At 31.4% G+C, this 22,223-nt stretch overlaps 1 protein-coding gene across 7 annotated transcripts in view; it reads left to right on the top strand.

Annotated features, from left to right (window-relative positions):
- The first annotated feature begins 1,843 nt into the window (after positions 1-1,843).
- LOC113398219 (potassium voltage-gated channel subfamily KQT member 1) overlaps positions 1,844-22,223 on the top strand; it is a 47,505-nt gene continuing 27,125 nt past the window's right edge. For 6 of the 7 annotated variants that reach the window (XR_010310003.1, XM_026636847.2, XM_026636849.2 and 3 more), the window contains exons 1-5: positions 1,844-2,101; positions 2,777-2,831; positions 19,275-19,448; positions 19,805-19,939; positions 20,965-21,047. Coding sequence is in view for 6 of the 7 variants with exons in the window: in XM_026636847.2 (XP_026492632.1) it covers positions 2,782-2,831; positions 19,275-19,448; positions 19,805-19,939; positions 20,965-21,047 (442 nt within the window). In the remaining variant the exon portion in view is untranslated. The remainder of the gene's footprint in view (positions 2,102-2,776; positions 2,832-19,274; positions 19,449-19,804; positions 19,940-20,964; positions 21,048-22,223) is intronic. The other variant, XM_026636845.2, reaches the window with a different exon arrangement.

The following is a 22,223-nucleotide window of genomic DNA, read 5'->3' as shown; positions in this document are numbered from 1 at the left end:
TTTTAATTTGAAAATTTTCGGTCTCGGTCACGGTCTCGGATAGCGGACTCATGAAATGAAAATAATTTAACAAATAACGAAACCCTTTAAAACATTGCCACAACTCAAATGGAAGAGTTTTTTCTCCTTAAATTATATAAAGCTGAATTCAATACATGACAATATAGTGTATAAACAAATATTTTGATATTCGATCACAACTAGTTTCCTGTGTCTTCGCCCACGTGTAAGGGGAATGGGCCCGGGATTGGGTACTCTATGACCTCTTCTAAAAAATGAAGTCGAACCAAAATATAACTTGTATGCAAAATTTCAAGACAATCGGTTGAGTATTTAAAACGTGATCCACTTTTACATTTATAATATTATTTAGGATTTCTGGAGTATACCTAACTATATTATAGTTTAATATCATACAAAACTATGTTGTTGATATGTGAAAAAGCTTTATTAACTAATATTTTAGTCATAATGTCGCAACTTAATAAACTAACAAACTTCATACCTAAACGTAAAAAATGTAGAGTGGGCAGCGGTTTTCTCGATCCTATGACCTTATGTAGTCACTATTTATTCCCATTAAAAACTAATAATAATAAAATCGCACATATCTTGGGAATATGAATAAAAATGAATACGATTGCAATTAAAATCTCATTAGGACGAAAAAGTACTGTGGTTTAGTTAATTGATACACATGATTGACCATAATGATAACAAGCAATAAACGACAAGAGAATGTTCAACAACATGTAAGGAAAAGCTATAAACGTTTAGCTTTTTCCGAATCGTGGAATTTATTCTTATATGTTAATAAGGTTTTTCTTACTACTCACGACATACTAGACATGCATTTCGTCACTGCTTATATCAAATACAATTTCGTCATTTTCATCGTTAATTTAATTGATTTGCTTAAATATTTTTATGTGTTCATTTCAAGTTCTCAAAAGTTATTAAAAGTATCATTGCTTTATTGTTATCAACGACATTTTTCTATGGAAATACTGCTGAGTATTGTATTGTAGTAACTTAAAACTATATTTATAATTATGATATGATAACATGTAACGTTTTTGTCACAGAATTTTGCAATAAGTAATATTTAATTCAATACACAATATTAACAGATTTTGTTTTTCTGATAAAAAAATAAACTTAAACATTGAGGCATGTATTCTTTTATAAACTGGCATTCCAACTAATGAGCTACAAAGGTTAGAAGCCCTCTCATTAGAAGTGGCAAGGCCTGTCATCTGTGCACACTAATAGGCTGACACTACAGCTACTAAACAATTCCAATAAACAATATCGATCCCACAGTGAAAAGTAAAATTATAAGACCGTGCATTTTTTACTTCATTATTAAGCCTATAAATGCGATTCATGTATATATTCATGTATGCTTAACGTTCTGTATTTATTTAAATATATTAAAATACAAATCACATTAAGCTAATATTTGATATTATGCGTAAATTCAAAGTTGATGGAATATTTACATTCTCATAAAATATAACAATGTTACAATGCTATGGAAATCGGGTTTTCCTACTATTGTATCTGAGAACTGACTTTTCATAAAAGAAAATTATTGCATACTTTTTGTAAGATATAATCTTGAGAAAAATTGAAACGGGAATAGCACATATTGAATATTCAAATTTTAAACGAGTTTTTCGTTGCGGAAAGAATTCGAATAGGGGCACGATGACCTGGATCGTAGGAGATGGACAGCAATTAGAATTAGAGGTGTGCGGGCGGACGAGGGCGGCGCGCTGGGCGGACGACGGCGGCGGCGCGCGGCGCCGCGTCACTCGGCACTCGGCACTCGGCAGTCGGCGCTCGTAGCCCGCGCCCTAGTCCCGCCGCGCGCTGCGGCTAACGCACACCGGCAACTATTATGCCGGCGCTCCAGAGCCGCTCGCCACGCGCCGCGCGCTCGTCGCCACCGCGCCGCGCCGCCCTGACACTGTTGACGACTACGCGCTCTGCTCGTAGCCCGTAACGCACGCGATTACGCATTTCACGTCTAAAGACCGGAATGTAAATATTTATGGATGTCAGTTTTCAGTTGTTTAGATTGGCTGTGAAATTCAAGGTATGTAAAGTAATGCTCGATGTATTAATTTCTCACTACTAAATTATGTTTTTCAATTATATTTTAAATTAGGTAGATCGCTGGGTAAATTAAATAAAACAATTAGGTAATATATAGCATGCCCTTTGTGTCGCACTGTTTTGTCTTTTTATGATATATTCCTAACAGTATATCACTCGATGGCGCACAAAGTGCCCTTCTATATTTGGATCGATAGTTTACCATTAACGTTGTGTTGGGTTCAACAGATTTTAGCATTCAATTCTATGATAACAAGAAAGGCGGCAAGAATACAAAGCGCCGCCGCGACTATGCAAATTTATATTTCTATAAAGGTCACTACGAAATAAAATGAAATGTATAACTAGCAATTAGTATTATCCAAGTCACGGTCAAAACCTTGATTGCATTCCTCTGAACAAAAATACTTTATACTTTACTCATGTGTACACATTCATTCTAACAGATAATACATAACGGGTACTGTCAAAATAATTGTAAATTATAATATGTAGGTATGCTTATCGAACAGCCAATAAAAACCTTACAAAGAAATATATCATATCGTAAGAATTTATACTTAGCTATACAGGCGGAATGAAATAAATAATTTATTTAATAGCTGCATTCTGTAATTTAAAATAACATTCCTATTGATTGGCATAAAATGTTTAGGTGAAATGAAATCAACAAGGCGTGTTCGGGTACATGAAGATGCTATTCGTCATAGGTAATATTACAATATATTAAGTTTTTATTTGAAAAGTAGACATTGAGTAGAGAAATTATTTTATTCGACTTATTTTATTACAAAAAAAAAAACTAATTCCAAAGTTTGTTTTTGCTATCGTAGTTAGATGATGACCTGAGATCCTTAGACTTCCCCTAATATCTTCTTTTCGTTTGGTACTTAAACAAAAAACTATACTCATAACTAAAATCCCTATCGCTCTTGGAGCCTTTTCTTCGAGCTCTACCTAACCATTAAACTAAAAAAAAAAAAAAAATTGTCAAAACGTATTTATTGAACAAATGTCATTGAAAAAAATTTTTGTTAACATTTTTATTAAATAGTCTTATTAAGGAAGTATTTCAATATTTCGTTAAAATATACTTATCCTATACATCGTGCCATAATATCGAAAAATATTAAAAACTACATTATTCAACATCCGACCTTACTGTTTATTATTTAAAAAATTAACATAATTTGGTTTTCGTTTCTGCTAGAGATGTTTTTTTTTCTTTCTAGTAGTTGTAGCCAAATTATAAATTAGCAAATGTCTTAATCTATGTTCATAATTTTAATATTACTTTTTCCTTCCTAACATATATGTATATATACATATTGTATATACATGTATATCACTATGTATATGACAGATATAAAAAAATTACATTATAATTTATTTTATTTTAAAAGTACTTCAAAACTCTCAAAGCAAAGTAGGATTTTATGATTATTACTTAAATAAAAAAATATTTAAATGTAATTTCATTCTCTTTAAAACTTATGTTGTTTAATTATACGAAATATATTATATACTCAAATCTCTACTACTCGCACGAAACTAGTTTCCAATCCCTTATGCATATGCCCTAGAAATATAATTTAACTTAGGTTAACTATTTTATTGCACAAACACACATAGGAGTAGAAAACATTACAACTTTTCAACTCTCTATTTCGTATATAATATTTTGTTAGGACCTTCCTTTTCTATTACATTTTAACAAACACCCACTTATCTCTGAATCCTATATATAAATTCAAAGTGTAATTCAACATGTTGTTTCGTATGTTTCTTATAAAGAGAATATACTGCTATAAATTTTTTAGCCCTTAATAACTAATGAGGTGCTATTTAAGACTTGATGAAATAATGAACCCAAACATTTATATGTTTAGTTTATGAAGCAAGAAAGTAACCCACGCTAACGAACGCGTTCATATATAATATTGATCACCTGTGGAGCTATTCTGTAAGAAGAAACTCGAAAAGCGGAGTTGAACTTGATTGCGAATTGTAAGAATGTCATATGCGACTTTGGCAATAATAATCATAGTAATTAAGGGTTACAAGCGTATAAATAGCGTATCACTCCAAGTCATTTTATAACATTTTAAAATTGGGTCAGACTTCCATTGTAAACATATATACCTATTATCTTAAAGAAAACTTTGATCAAAAAGATCTTACATATTTAATAACACATATATAAACTATAACTTTTTTTTATTAAAAATAAAGTAAGGAGGTAAAATTTTTACAATATGTTTAAATTGTTATTATTACTGAGTACAGTCATTTACTTATACATCGACGTTTACCGGTTAATATGTACGTACCTCAAACTCAATTTAAAGTCAGTGACTTGAAACATGAGCAATCAACCAAAGATTACAGTTTCAAACTCGAACAAGCACCAATGTTTTTCACGTGCTTTTGTGGTCAAATATATCGTGCCCGGAGGTTAATTAAAACACCCCGAAACCGGAATCGCTATCGGAATCGAAAGAAAATCTGTAACATGTACACCAACCACATTGTAGTAAAGAGGTGAAATCATCTTTAAACCTTTTTTAACAGTGGGCTGTACTTAGACTGTTGCATATTATAGACATTTGAAACTAACGATAACCAATAGTTGTTGAACTTTCGAGAAAGATGTTCCGCTATTTGATTTCAGAACATGTTAAGGAATTTTATGTATATTGTGTATTATTTATTTTCATTGCAGTATATTTTTATTTACAATGAAGTAATCGGACATTCAATATGGATCAAATAATACTAACAAAGCGTTATGATATGACGTGTAATTAGTGTGTTATGAATTAGGTACCCGATCATCTCCCATATTTTTATTTATATATTTAATAATTATCCATACACGATGAGTTAAAACCATATTATAAACCTCACAATTATTAATGTAGGTGATATGATTTATATTATTCACAAATGTAGCACGGCAGGACTGAATTTCCGTGCATTTAATAAAATATAAAGTAAATTATCTTTTAAACATTAATAATAATTTCTGTTTATTATTTTTTGAATAGTATGTATGTATGTTCGCAAAAGTAAATTTTGCGTCGCATCTTATTGAGAAAAATATTATCGACTTAAGATTTGTTTCAAAATTAAAGCAGTCGTATAGAAAATATTGCTTTTGTCTCTAGGAGCGTTAAATGAAGGTTTCATGGAATTAGTATACCACATTTCTCGATGCCCCGCTCATTGAAGCGTGATTCTTTAGCATCAGAGGGTGAAGAGGGTAGTCCTTACGTTTTTTTAACCAAAACATCATAATTGACCGTTTTTATTGGTCTTATCAAAATGTAAAAACAGTTCAAAACCTTTTTCTCGTCTGTTTGTAGTAAAAAAAAAATGTGACTTTGTAGCTATTGACATGTTACGTTATCAATAAGTGCAAATAGAAAAAAACATTTTCGAAACATGAAAATTTATACTTGCGTTCCGTAAGTTCCACCAAAATGGTCAAATTATTAAAATAAAAATATCAATATTCAGTATTAATTAAATATGCGTGCGTATTTTAGAATTTATATTCTAAGATTGCATGCTCGCTTTCCTAGACCTCTTAGCTTAACTGCTCTGTGTTGCCATATCTCAGTTTGAACAGTGAGTGAGCGAATGTAATTACAGACGTCAGACCATGTCATAAATTCTAAGATTCCATTCACATACCATACCATTATCTAATGTGAACCAACAGATAGCCTTTCCACTCATTATTTATAAATACTGAGTAAAATAGGGCACTAGGATTAAATTGGCGGCATGTGTGTAATTATAGTTAATGCTAGAAACTACTGAGTTTCTTGCCAGATCTTCTCGGTAGAATCTACTTTCCAAACCGGTAGTAGCTTTACATTTAATTCAACACTTTAACATGATGATTCAAAAGTGCTCTTGTGAGTCTACATAAATAAAGAATATTTTGTTTTTCTATCAATGTTCATTTATTGTAATTTTCTAAAATAGTTGAGAGGAATGGAAAATAAATTATCAAACAAAACATTTTTTTATATAAGATGCATTACAAATACAATATTCATTTGATACGTCCTGTGGGTGATTGGGAAACATAAACTCATGGAGCTAAGAGTGTGTAAAAGAGAGAATCTCCAAATAATGTTAGCGCTTTGCAGCGCCCTTATTATAACTAGCTATGTGCTAACAAACCTCATCAAAATATTTTAAAATGAGAAACTAGTAAACTATAGCGATTATTATTAAGCGCGTCCCTGCTTCGCACAAGAATAATAAGGGTCTACGTAAAACGTTTATTTGTTTCATTAGTCTATGCAGCGCACGTCAGTAAAGCTGATTCGACATGATTTTTCCGTACAATTTTAACAACCATCGTCACATTTCAGCCAATTTAAACAAAATATTAATGAATTATACACTCAAGCCTTTCTCGTGAATTCGTATTAAAACCCGTTTGGTAGTTTTCGATTTATCGCGTTGAGACAAACAGTTACAAGGACGCGTCGGGGTCATTGTTTTAATATATGTAGTGATTTTAATTTGTTTTTATTATTTTTCCGAATGTTTCTAATGAGTTGCTGTGTCGTGATCAATAACTAGTAGGGCGTTCCGCACGCCCTCCGACGTCGAAGTTGACAATTTTAATATATGCCATTGTAATCGGTACTATCCGTCGGTTAAAATTTTTGTCCGTCAAAAGAGCCTTACGAAAAGGTGTTACCGCTTAAAAATGGTAAATTGCAATTAAAATTTAATTCATAAAATAAATATAATAAAAATCCAATTTTACATATTTGCTCGATGTAAGGTTCTCAACGTTAAACTTATATTTACACAGATGTCTCCTGTTGCCGGGTTCAATTCAAAAGTTAAATAACAGTCTTTGTTTGAGCATTTCTTAATTTACTTTATTCATTATTTTTGTTAACGTTGTTCAAACAATTCAAATCCAATCTTACGTTTTTAATAAAATATAAAAATATTTCGACTCAATGGAATGGTATTTTACTCTTTCAATTTAATCTATTTTGTAGTCAATTTTTTCACATACATATATTTAGATAGATAGAAATTTCTTAAATAAAAAGGTTAATATTGACTACAAATTAATTTCACCTGACTCAATAACAGCATAAGAAACATTTTTTTCAAAATAATATAATATACTGTTTATATATAATAATGATTAAATATGATCATAAAAATAGCGCGTGATGAAGATGATAGTTCATAGACCAAAACTTCTAGGGGAAGTGCCATAGCTATTTTATAACGTTTATGTTGTATGTAATGAGTTTTCTGAGGTCAAAATTACCAATAATTACTTAAAAAATTGTGACCGTATGATAAGATGCTTAAAACTTTAACAGCATCAATATATATATAGAATATTTCGATTGAGGTATATTTTCACTCTCCATCAAGGCAACAAAGGATGTCGTATTGATTAACTCACTCCTAAGCACTCTGTTTATATACTTTCAAGTAACAATCTTTTGTATACAATCCTCGGGATAACAACAAAATATTTTATGGAACTCTCTGAAAATATTTTATTCAATGTTTTGTTTTCAACTCTGCATATGCCTATGATACCTATGTATCATAGGCATATGCAGAGTTGAAAACAAGTCTTCTAGAGTCACAAATTATTGTATTTTTATTAAATGATTACAACGCGAACGACTTTACCAGTTCCAATGGTTTTTTACCAAAAACTAAAATATAACAACATATTATGATAGCAAGGAAAGATTTGAATTATCTTAAAATTTTATATCACCAAGTTGATTTGTCGACTCGAGGACAGCTCCGCCGAGTCACGAGCAATCCATGCGCAGAAAACGGCACTGGAGCGGCAACGGACACGCCTATAAAAATGATTCTGTAGCCTCTCCGACCCGAGTCGAAAACTGTCATTGGGGTTTTAGTTGGTTGCCACATATCCAGGAACCTGCAAGGGTCGGATTCCTTCTGAAGATTGGCCCTGTAAGAAAAAAGTAGCAAGTTAAAGAAAATACTTGATATAGTCGGAGGAATTCTTAAGATGACAAACAGATTTTCAAAATTTTAACGCTTAATTTAACTAACTTAAGTGAGGACTTAAATTTAATTTTAATTAAATTAAAATTTCAAATATATAAATAGATTATTGCTGACTAAAACCATACTGCCGATATACTGAGCTTCTCCTTTATTGAAAAAAAATACTTTCACGTCTCCTGTTGGTCTAGTTCCACAGCCATAAAGAGCATATTTATTTTTCTTGATGTGCTGGAAAGAATAACACTTCGAACGGGTCGATCGGACGAAGTTGAGCTTTTACGTCCGTATTTGTGCCTTTTATGCGCGTAACTTTTGTCGCGTTCCGTAGTTTCTTTAGTTCAGTTTATATATTTAGTAATTAAAACATTTCATAACCAATTATATAAACTATTAAAATATTGACATTTGATTTAGGGTACTGTATCTTACACATAAATAATGTCTTTATAATCTGTAGACTGGATTGCAATAATAAATAAATATTGACAACTCGCGACTTAGTCCAAAACTCAGTCGCTCTGTATATATTTTTTTAATTCAAATTTCATACAATAATATGAATGACTTAAGCCTTTGCTCATCGGCTATAGCATCCGAAGTAGTTAATCAAAATATCAAGTATATTTGCATTTCTATTGTCAGAACTAAACAAAAAGCTCAGCCCGGTAACGATGTAGTCATACTCGACTGGCGCCCAAGAAGATCGATGATACGGGTAAAGCGAAGCTCACCCTTCATCATGCATCAATGTATCGACTACAAAAGAGCTGATACTTAATGCATACAATCTTCATCATTATAATACATCATCATTTCAGCACACTTCCATACGAGTATCAAGCAACTTTATAGCATTTCAATGTATTTTGAAAGAATATCCTTATTAACTCAACTTCCTTAAAACAAACATCATTTACAAGTCGAAAATTATATTTACTCCCTAACAAAAGCTTCCCTGAAACTCATTTATCACCACGGTTTAAGCTAAAATTTAATGACAAGGAAAATTAGCTTCGTAACATTATATATATTCATAGAGATCAGAATAATTTAAGGTAACGTCAAACTTGGCTGCTACATAATCGTACATCTTATAACATCGTCGAGATTACAGGCAAGTATCTCTGTCGACGTTTAAATATACGAAGTACAAAGAAAAAAGACAAGATTAATGAGACATTATAATTTTATTCAATTAGTTAAATCAAGAATATTTAATGTTTGTAAGCATTTCTCGATCCATTAAGTTTAATGTTGTTACGTTTAATTTCTGGTGTTTGGCATGTTGTGTGATTATCAAATATATCGACTAAATAAATATTAACTTGAAAAAATTTTGAAATATTAACTCCGTAGATATTTCTTAGCCTGGACTATTAATACATTTTTAAATCTATATAAATCGGTAGAAAAGAGTTTCTTGGAGGTCCTACTAGGTAGAGTCTACATTTCTAACCGGAAAAAGTTACCAGTTTAACATTTATTTCAATGGTGTAACATGGTGATTCAAAAGTTTTTTTTTCTTTAAGCAAACTAATTTTTATAAGCAAAGCGATATATAGACATGTATTGTATATAAAAAAATAATTAAAAGAAAACTAAAGCGAGTGTCATCTATAGTCAATAAAATCACATTCAACATAAACACGAAAATCCTGTCACTTGACCCCAACGCTGACACTCCGCGACCTAACGCGCACCTGGATTGAATGAATGAGCTCTTCAAACGTTTTATATATGTATGTACGTATTACACTTTGTAAATTGTTACACAGCATTTTATAGACAAATGGCAGTAGGTAGAATTTATTTCAACGAGGTAGCTATTATAAGTTACTTTTCATTAATTTATACTATTAAATTGTGTACGTAATTCGTAAAGCTCATAAGATACCGCTTGAAAAAAGCATGTCAGACTAACAATGAATGAAGAAGAAATGTAAATTCCAATATTGACACGGCAATTACTAATTTAATTTTAATGTTAAATAGGTAAAGGTTTCATAGGTCATCTGATTACAAGAGGTTACTGAAATGCTATGCCCATTGTGCTTATATTTAATCTGACAGATTCACTCTTCAAAACGGACCACAATATTACCTAAGTATTGCTGTTTGTCGGTAGAATATGTCACGCTTAGTTGGTACTTATTCAGACGGGCTTGTGCAAAGCCAAACCACAAAGTAAATAATAAAATTTAATGGAAGCGATTTAGAGAGTGGTATTCAAAAGGTTTGTTTTTCAAGAATCGTGTTTTCACATTTTGAAACAGGAAAATTTCCTATATTTTACATTCCTATAATATTTTAGCAATTTGAGTGTGTTAGAGTGCAAAGAGTGTACTTAAGTTAAAGTCAGTGAAATAGTTGAGAGCCGTAGAGTGCCAGTGGAGCACGTTCATTTTTGTGTTCGAGGTGTGCAATAATTTGTAGTCATAAATAAACATGAAGCAGACGATTTACACAAACAAATAAATATTGAACATACCTACCTATAAGTCATTTCATAACGGCAATAAACATACTTCGTATTTATGCAAACCGGCTGCCAATTGTTTGATTATCAATTTCTGAATATCTAAATATTTTACCGTTTTTTTAAATATTGATTATCTGATAAGCTGCTTGCCTATACTTGACTAATACAAACATTATTAGTAGTAGAAGTTACGTACATATTTACAACGTTTTTACGAACTATAAAATAATCAAATACTATACCATAAACTACACAAGTAATAGTTTTTGATGTTATAAGCTTAAACACAAAGTATACATTTAAGACAAAAGTTATTCTTATGTTTTAAAAAGTTTCGTTAATTCCATTGGAATATTTAAATTTAAAAATCGAACGAAAGAAATGATAAGTGTTAAGATTATATCAATGATAATTATTTATAAACATAAGAATTAATAACATTAAGTGTTTAAATATATACAAATATGATTTAAAAATAGTTACTGTATAAATCTTGACCGCATTTATTTAATTATTTTAAACATTAATAATTTTAAACATAATATTTCCATGTGAAATTGAACCCAGCAACATATGCAAAATGAACCGATTCAAATTATTTTACAACTTATTATTGTTGTGATATTACAAAAAAGCTTGCACCAATGCATGCACTGCTATAAACCGGACGTAAACAAATTTGCAGTTTTTTTTTAATTCGCTTTCATTCATTTCGTAATTAAAATAATTGTATTAGTAATTTTCTTTAGTTTTTAAGTATTTAGTTATTTTTTTTTTAATAATTCGAATATTTTCATAAGCATTATAATTAATTTTATTTTATATTATATATTGTTTTTGTTTGAGGTGTTTAGTGGTATTTTGTTGTATTGCTATAGTTGGCACATATTTATTGCTACAATGACATTTTATTTTAAACTCCGCCATAAAGCGCATCTAGATAGATGGCATTCGGCCGGTTTCGAGCTCAAATTCTGAAAGTTTTATAGGTAATATGCCAAGCACACCTGTGCCTCAAATTATAACAAATTTCAAAGTTGAACTTTTCTAATCGCATTATAAAACATCTTCAATATAGTACGTATATTGTTTTAAGAATAGGTTTATATCGATGTAAGACGTCTATGACCAATAGATGATTTAAGTCACTTTATACACATCACATTTAGGGGTAAGATCGACTCGCGACCGCAAACGGCACGGCGCTCTCATGTGACCGTGCTCACTTGTGGGTGCGTTGAGCGTGGCTTTAAGTAATATAGGTTCACTTGCCACTTTATATTTGTTATAGTAGTGATTAACTTATAACTTCTACGTTCGGTGTAAGATGTCTACCAGCTCAGACGGCTACTTTTTTTGATCGGACACAACTCTATGACAACCTATATTGAAAAATGTTAGTAAGAGAGATTTAATAGTGGAAAAAATATGATCTACAACATTGTTGATATTATTATATTAAAAAGAAAAACATAACATTTTAGTATGCCGTGCAAATACTACTGAATATGTTAAGCCGGAGTCTGAATGATGCGGCGTAGGTTCTGAGTGGATACTTTGTTGCTATATAGGTACATATTTATATATTTTACTAACGGATCTCAATTTTTTTCATTTCATTATATATTCTTCAGATAACCATTATTTTCGATGTTACCTATCTGCCGAGCGTTTTTTAACGACCACTTCATAACTTTTTACTTTTTTATTTAAAAGTATATATGTATATATTTAGGCTACGCTTAATATGTGGGGTTTTACCCTATATGATATACAAATATTATAAAGTGTTACGTACATTCAGATAGATACCGCATTATATATAAAAAAAGCCTCGGAGACTATTAGTAGTAGCAGGTGTTCTAGTCAATATTAAAAATGCTATTTCTAGTAAGGAATAAGCGATCTCATTTCCAAATACCCTCTGCAGTTATTAGAACGGCAGGTGCAGTGCTACCTCCTTATTATTTATATTTTATTTAATAATCTTATTAACTTTCTTATTCCTAAATATATAAAACCTATCTATAGCTAAGAGCTCGGTTCAGTGCATTATTGATCATGTAATAACGATAAAATTTAAGTTCATGAAACTAAATTCCAGTTTTAATTGAAAAACATATTGAATAAATTAATATAGTAAGCTGTTTAGTTTCATAATTGTTTACGACTGTCCGTTAATCTATAAAATATGTGCATACAAATTCACATTTAAATCTCTGGTTCTCATCAAATTAATCAAAATATGTTTTATTCGATTTTTTTTAATTATTAACCTATATTAACAAAAAATATATTATTTCAATTAGTTGGAACGCGCCATTTATTTATTAAATAATAAAGTAATACGACCTTGGCTTCAATCTCCAGAACGTAACGTGCACCAGGGCAGAATATATTTTATTAACTCACAATTTAATCTTCATATTACAAATAAATACTTAACTCGGTAGTAATGCTTTGTGCAAGCCCGCCTGGGTAGAAACTACTCATCTCCCACTGATCATATTCTACCGCAAAGGAGCAACTATTACTATTTTTGTTGAACACAACAATACTTGTGTTTATTTGGTGGTAGGGCTTTGTGCAAGCCCGTCGTGGTAGGTACCATCCACTCATCAGATGTTCTACCGCTAAACAACAGTACTCAACATTGTTGTGTTCCGGTTTGAAGGACTGAGCCAGTGTAACTACTACAGGCACGAGAGATAACATCTTAGTTCCCAAGGTTGGTGGCGCATTGGCGATGTAAGAAATGGTTAATATTTTTTACAGCACCACTGTCTTTGAGCGATGGTCACCACTTATCATCAGGTGTCCCATTTGCAAGTTCACCTAGCAATGGCACTAAAAATACACAGTTAACACTAACTGGAAATCTGCGCTTCACTGTGAAAACGTGACGTGAAACACACCAGTTACCATTATCCTAATAACAAAATAGATATTTATGTTATTTAAAATGAAATGTATTTAATTGTAATAAATAGGATATTTGACCTAAAAAAAACACTTCGGACGAACATTTTCTGAGTTTAGCGTATTCAAACAAACAAACTCTTAAACTTAATTATCTATACTAATATTATCAATGTAAACGTTACTCTGTCTTTTTGTCTGTCTGTTGCTCTTGCACGGCCAAATCACTGAACCGAACTTGAACTCCAAGGACATAGGCTTTTTTATGTCTAATACCTAAAATTCAACCAGTACAAGTAACCAGTATAAGTATAAATGTAGTGCTAATATATAATAATGATATGCTCGGTCCACCGCTGGTATCAGTAGAGGTATTATGTAAGAAAAACCTCGAAACTCCTCGCAGAACACGAGTGTGAAATGTCAGCACGTGATATGTGACATTGACTGTAATAATTATAATATATACATAGAATACACGTATCAAAATCACTGTAAGTCAGTTGTCAAAATTTCATGAGTGAGATAGGAAGTGATTTCTTACAGAATCGCAATTCAAAAGATTAAATTGATTTATTGTATTCATATATAATATTTGTCAGTATTCTATAAAATTATTTTACAACTATGTTGCTGTATTTTTATACATATTATATACAACAATGCATCCTCATTATATTCTGATGCGAACTTATTTGATACCAAAATACCGAATGGAATTTCACACTTCATTAAAATTTAAATATTCGTTCTTAAGAAAGTTTACAACAATTTTAATATCTGTATATTCCAAAGTAACGTAACATAAAACTACATAGATTAACGGACTGTCGCACACAAAAATATACTAATCGTGGAGTAATGTAACAGACATTACAGCTCGATTGATCGATTTGATATTCGATAAGTCTTCTAACAAGTACACATCGAATCTGAGACTACCTACACAAGGTGAAAAAATTTAACATCACCAATATAATTGTCATAGAAGGGTATTCTCTATATCTACATTAAAAATGGTATTGGACCTAAAATTGTTTCTTGCGGAACGCTTATTTTTGGCACAGACCCAAAACACTTTATTAAACTAAAGGAAATAAATTTTCCGTGTGAAGTACAACACTTTAATGTAAAGAATCTACTTTTTCTGTAACGACATAATATTTAAATTTACGCAAAACCACTTTTCGTCACACTCAGTCAAATGCTTTAGCTAAATCAGAGACCAGTAGTAATATGTCATATCTCTCAATGTTGATTTTAACATAAATTAATTTGTATGTGTTAGTATTTAAGCTAATTAGAAAGTGATGTAATAATAATATTATTATGTTAATGTTCGTTACATTTTGCGTAGTATAAATAGATAGATAAATAGATAGAATTTAGTATTAGGAGTTTTATACATTCATAATGTCTGTTGCATTGATTTTTGTGACTTCGATCTTAACGACATTAATATGTTAGTTAATAAGGTCACGTCGTTTCAATTGACAACATTACTTTTGAGTTATCCTATACAAGCTGTTAATTATACGTGGCACTGATGTTATCACCGGAAATCATATTTCAATTCGTGGAAATGTAATTAAATATAAATTCTATTTCAAAAGGGTTTTAATACTATTTTACCAGCAGCCTAACCACTAATATTCTTAATTATAAGCTATTTTGTTGTTAAAACGTGCTAATAAGCTATTATTACCTTTCAAAAATAACCACGTGGTATACCTACAAGTAAAAGTACAGTTATAGCCAGTGAATGACGCCTTGCGAGGCTAAGGCCTCCTCTGCTTTTGGGGTTGTTTTTGGATCTAATTGCATCATGCAGCTGCAATTCGGGTTGGTGGATGCACATGTGGGAGATTTTTATTGAAATTAGATACTTGCATAGAGGTTTCATCACGATGTTTAACTTCACCGCCGAGCATGAAATGAATTATAAACACAAATTATTCACATGGAAATTCGGTAGCGCTTGCTTGGGTTTGAACCGACAATCATCGGTTGAAATGAACGCGTGGTAACCACTGGGCCATCTCGGCTCTCATTATATATCTACTTTATATGTTTCCAATATATCTTATGATTAAATTTGAAGATAAAATTTTGTGTTGGAATGGTCAAGGGTTAAATTATTTACAATAGACATATTACAATACAAATTATGTACTTCAGTTATTCGGATCAGTTCACAATATTCACGTGAACGCACAACCGCTGGGCGGTCTCGTTGCCAGCATACCGTTTTCTTAATTAACAACACAATACTTAAGTACCGTTATATGTTATCACTGTAGTGATACATTCGATCAAATAAATATTACGTTAACCGCATGTAGCAATATTTGTGTGTATGTTAACTTACATACATATGTTACGAGTACGTCGTTCATTAAAATTAAGGTAAAGTGGTGTACCGCAATTTATAACTACATATAATTTACAAGTAATATGAGCATAATGCTTAATTGGCTTATGACGATTTAATTTCTTTTTTTTTTCTCTATTATTTGTATACAATTTACACGTTCCGTTCTATACAAACTTCATATTTTCTAATATAATTACCGCCTAATTAGCTGGCTAGATTATAAACAACAAACACACACACCACCAAAATTTTATTACCACGAAGCAAGCAATATAAAGTAGGGCAAGAAAGCCGCAGTTTTTTGTGGCGTAAACAAATTTTTCTCGGGTAGTTTTCGGGGTGAACCGGTTTGTGTGGAACCCACTAAAAAAGTAACGTAATCGGCACGGGTTGCGGGAATGCCCTCGCCCGTACCGTAGAGTGATCTTGCTCTTCCGCACACCTTGCTAAAACATATAAGCAGCTCAAAGACATCTAGACTGCTATCCTCCTCAAAGCCGCCTGAAAGAGGAAGGAGTTGGTCTAAACTTACTCAAATAAATAGTCGTGCGAATGCGAATCGAATACGTGCCTAAAACCACAAGCTACTCTAATGTCATCTCATGATTTAGGCTCGGCCTCCTTTGTGGAGAGAGGAGAAATACTTGACTACCGTTACCGAAATTACACTATCTAATCTCAGACTCCGTATATAAGTAAATCTAAAATAAAACTTCGTGAGGTGGGTACTCGCTACTAAGCCACTTAATCTCGGAACCCACGCCGTCTAAAGTCTTCTAAATATACGCCGTACTTGCACGGCATACTAACTTTAGTTTTCTTTTTAAAATAAAACGATGCAAACAATTTTGTAGATAATATCGTTTCCGCTATTAAATCTCTCACTACTAACTCTATTGAAAAATAGCTTGACATGGAGTTGAGCATGTACAACAAAATGTGGCTGTCACGGGACGATCGGTAGATGTACATCATCGAAATAGATGGTTATTGAAAGAATTTCAAATTAAATACAGTCAATAAATAAATATCGAGTAAAATAACGTACGCGCACAAGAGAAAAGTGAATGGCAGCATGATGGAAGAGGAGCTTCTTACCGTCACGACGTAAGTCTTACTAACAAAGCGCCAATAGAATATGTTTCACATACAAGAAAAACCAGAGTTATTGTATAACCACAATGTTGCTTTGTTTTATGTAATTCCGTGACCGCTTCCGCTGTCAACCACTGCGGTGACCTATGATGAGTTTTATATTTTCATTATTCAATTATAAATATCGCCATCAACATTGAATATTGTTATGACAGAAAACTCTAACCTTTTAAAATCAACTAAAAAATTCTGTTAACGCTGATATTTATTAATGAGATCTTCGTGGTAACTGGAAACGTTTCTTTGTGTTACTTTCTATTGGTTTTCTTGATACATTTTTAATTAAATATTTTTTTATTTATATTCATAACACTCAGAATTTAAGCTTATGTATACACTGATAACGTTTTCGAAAACGTTTTCAAATAACGTTAGCTGTTATTAGAAAATAACTACAATTCAAAACGAATCGAGTGACTTTCATAAAATTACAAGGCAATCATACAGTCAAAACGCTGAATGAGTGTAATCAGTTACGCTTTCAGCCTTTTTTATACAGTCTTTGCCTTCATATAAGCTTTAATTTAAAAATATGAGAATTCTAAGGTATTTTTTTGTTGGTAGGGTTTGAAGATCGTCTGGGTCCCACCCACTCAGCATTTATGATATTGCATTATTTTGTATTGATATAAGTATACTGTTTAGATGAGTCAGCTAGTATAATTACAGACACAATGGAAATATCATCTCAGATCCTGTGGTTGGTGACGCATTCACGATGTAAGGAGTACTCTTGATTCGTGTGTGTGTTGTAATGGCGTTCACTAAACCAAGAATTCGTCTGATTTCCTACAATAACTAACTTACTAAGGCTAACTAACTTTGTAGAAAAATATGAAACGATATGAAGCCTGAAGGATGATTCTTTTGGTCTACAGATTCTAACACGTCATTCCTTTCCGACGTGTATTTTCTATGTATTCTTAGTTTCATCGGTCTGTCTTAATTCAATCGACTTCTTTTAATTTAACTTTAGTCGTCATTAAGGCTAGGCCTTATATATAGATTTGACGGCAACAACGATTTATTTTGGACACAGCATACATATATCGTATTAATACACAATGCTTACATTATTAAAATTATAAAAATTAATTAAGAACTCGTAACTTTGTGTATGTAAATAAATATACACAATATTTTTAAATAGATCTCAATTTGAAACATGAAAAAAAACTTCTTAAAATTCTTTACAAATAGAAATAATTTATATTCAAATTCCATAACTTCGAAGTTGAGCGTTAATTTTATTGAGGTCAAGTTAAACGAGACTCGTTTGTCTGAAACAATTTTGTCACTCGCTTTATTATAAATAATCGTGTAATAAAAATAAATACTGAAGTAATAACATAGAAAATGTTCAGTTTAGCAGAATGTTATTGTTATAATTATTTTTATATTATATAACTCTCACGTTTGACGGAAATAATTTCGTTTTTATCCCGATCTTTTTTTTAATGACGCACCGTTAAAACTATCAGCCTTTTTATCTTTCTTTCTTTTCCTAACCGAATTCTTTAATATATTGAATGAAAAATAACATCATTTTTAACTTATGAAAAATAAAAACAACAAAATAATGACAAAACCTAACAAAAAAAAGAGAGGGCAACAAAAATAAACATTAAACATTGTATGTTTTTCCAACGGTTGAATATGAAAACGCAAATGACAAACAAGACACGCACCTAACAACTCACGAATTATTAATATCATATTGCGGTTTGTTTATGTAAATGCACCTCCCCATTGTTTTTCCTACTACCTTAGTAGAACAAAATTACAGTCATGTACACATTTGTAAATAAATGTTGATAGCTTATGTAAACCTACTAAATATTTTGTCCAAAAATTTCCTACAGTAATTATGGAGTCAGTGTAACACTTAAATTTAACTGAAGTACACTGTTTCACCTGTAAAAAGAAAACTCTAACAACACACGGCCGCACTCGTCGCTCGGTAAATTCTGTAGGCAAATTGAGCTGCTGGTTGACCTGACTCTATTATGCAAGATTGCAAGTGTTTGTCTTGTACAAAGGGACGTAAAATTAAATGACCCAGCTTTTAATTACAGTCGTCTGTTGACTTCGGGCTTTGTATATAATGTAACAAATACGTGTAACTAAATGTATGTAATTGTCAATATTATAAGGTGAGGTTAATGTGATTGGTTGCAGTGAGTGTAAGCGTGGCGGCGACCGGCTGGCGACGCCGCGGATGTCGCTGCTGGGCAAGCCGCTTAGCTACCGCGCCACGCGACGCGACGCGCGTTACCGACGCCTTCAATCCAAATTCTATAATTTCCTTGAACGGCCGAGGGGTGTAAAGGCCGTCCTATATCATATGATTGTGTGAGTCAGATCATTAACCTCTTGTTTGCTTTTTATCGTCATACTCGTTTCTTTTGTTTGTACCACTCAATGTAGATTACTATTATTGTCAAGCCCTGTTCAATGGTCACGAGTCACGTTAACAAGGCATTCTAAAATATAAATTAATCTATCTTTAATTTCCTTTGTTTTGTTTTACTATATTTAAATAACAATCAAGTTTTATGATGTATAAATCACTTGTACTTGTAATTATAATTTTATAAATATATTTTTAAAGATATATTTTTTGAATGTTAACAGACAAACTATATATTTAAAAAGTATATAATATCTCCTTGTATTAAATGAATATAACATAAGCCTTAAATCAATAGGTTCTTGATGGTGTTCATGTGTTTGTCGCTGTCTGTATTCTCAACGATCGAAGAATACGAAGCGAAGGCTGGAATCGTCCTTTTCTACATGGAGACAGTAGTCGTCGTATGGTTCGCAATTGAATTTTTTTTAAGGTACGAAACTTATCATTATCTGAACTATATATAGCCAATATTTTTTGACTCTCCCATCAACGCTTCGTTCAGGTCAGTCTGTACCACACACACATCAATTATTTCACCACCAAACATAACTATGAATTGTTCTGTAGCAGTTTGAACGATGAGTTAGCTAGTGTCATTGCAGGCGCAAGTCATAACATTCCCTTGGTTGGCGGCGAGTTTATGATGTGGGGAATAATTTATTCTTCTTGCTGTATTGCAATATGTATAGGCCAAAATAACCACAGAGCAGAAGAAGAATTAAAAACTAAAGTATCCAATGATAGGTTTGATGGATTCTGAGTTATTGTGATATATAAAGTTTTATGGTAAGCGAGATTATATTTTAAAATGAAAATGTTTAGTTATAGAATGCGAAAACGACGTCGATAAATTGAACAATTTGTTAAAGTCTTCCTAATAATAATTATTAATAGCACACAACGTTTCAAATGGCTACTGGCTATTAAGACAGAAACGCAATAGCAGATAAACTTTAAGAGCTTGTGCGCGTCAGGTAATTTATCAGTACTCATTTCAAATACAATATTTAATTTTATAAAGCATATTATATATAATATCGTGCGGGTATGGAAATTATACGTAGAGAATAAATACACGGGCCATACGTCATGTACACTCTGAATTCATAATTATATGCCCACATGACGTGTTCCTTTCAAATGCGCCAAAGAGACTTACTAAGTAGATTTAAACAAACTTTGATAAATTACGTTAAGCGTGCGGTTAAATGGTATTAAAATATTAAAAACTATAAATGAAACTAAATTTTATTGATAAAACACTTGATAACCAAAACAAAATAGGCTTTATTGTATTACGTCCTTATTTTAATGGTCATTACGTAATTTCGACTGAGAATAATCAGGAAAAAATTGAATAGTCTTTTTTTTTTTAAATTGTAGAAAATGATTATAGTAATTGTTTTGTATTTATATTACAAATGATGTTCGATAAAATAATGCTTTTTTTAACAGGTTGTGGTCGTCAGGATGCAGGTCTCGATATCAAGGCTCGATGGGTCGTCTCAAGTTTTTGAGGCGACCTTTTTGTATAATAGGTAAGCAAAAAACATAAAATAATCTTAATTTATTTAGCATTTGTCACCCATTGTTTGAAAATCATTCCTTATATCTGTTAAGCTAAAAATAGAATAATGTTTGTCCTTTACAAGTTTTAATATTACTTTATTGTAGCCTTCACATTTCGAAGGCCCCCCTTCGAACAAGAGTTTCATGCGAGGCCGTCGCTATCCTGCTCTCTAGGGAACTGGCCGTCTCGAGAACGTACCATAACCGACAAACATTGCCACACGATTCGCCCACTTGGGCTTATAATGTTACCTAACCATAAAATTACGTGACGGTCGGACAACACAACCAAATAATACTATTTTATTTGATACTTAAAAAATAATACGTTTATTGTAAAAGGGATACAAAGCAAAAAATGTTACGTGATACGTAATTCCATAAACTTAATTTGGCAACATTTTAAATTTACACTGTGACATGACAAAAAGTCAATGCATACTCGGCCTTTCATTAAGTTTGATTTTGATTATATAAACAGTTATATAATCAATATTAATGAAAGGGCGAATGCAGTAGTTATAAAATATTTATATTCTTTATTCTTCAATGAGTATATAAAAATACCAATAAATTTTACAAATATAATATACATAAATAAGACATAATAAAATACAGATAGTCAAAAACAATTATAATATAATCAATAAAAAGTAAATACTAATATATAATAAAACTTATACCGCCTCAATTAAGAACATAATTTGAAATAATATTCCAACGCTTTGAGTTTTGATTTTGCTTGTTTTATATTCAAAGAAAAATCGCTCCACAGCTTAATAGGTTTACACATTGAAGGGTGTTTAAAAAATATATTACGTCTTTTCAATTTATTGAGTAATTCGTAAAATACTTTTCAGTTAATACGTTAGATATATCATACGTGTGATACGCGAGGAAAATGTGACTACAAATATTACATAAATGAATTAATTTTGAATCGAAATTTACTAGGTACCTGATTAAACAGATGTTACCATGTTCAATAAAAAATCATCTTAGAAAATGTAATAAGTAATTAACAACAAGTAATCTTGAAAGTTTATTTATTATTTATTTATTTAACGTTACATATTATAAAATATGTAACGTTATTAACGTTGAACGAAATTAAGATCATTATTTTACTATGCTATGCTACGGAA

This window comes from Vanessa tameamea, chromosome 2 (assembly GCF_037043105.1).
Source record: "Vanessa tameamea isolate UH-Manoa-2023 chromosome 2, ilVanTame1 primary haplotype, whole genome shotgun sequence".
NCBI lineage: Eukaryota > Metazoa > Arthropoda > Insecta > Lepidoptera > Nymphalidae > Vanessa > Vanessa tameamea.
Note: the sequence above shows the minus strand (reverse complement) of the source record. Positions and strands in the feature narration are given on the sequence as shown.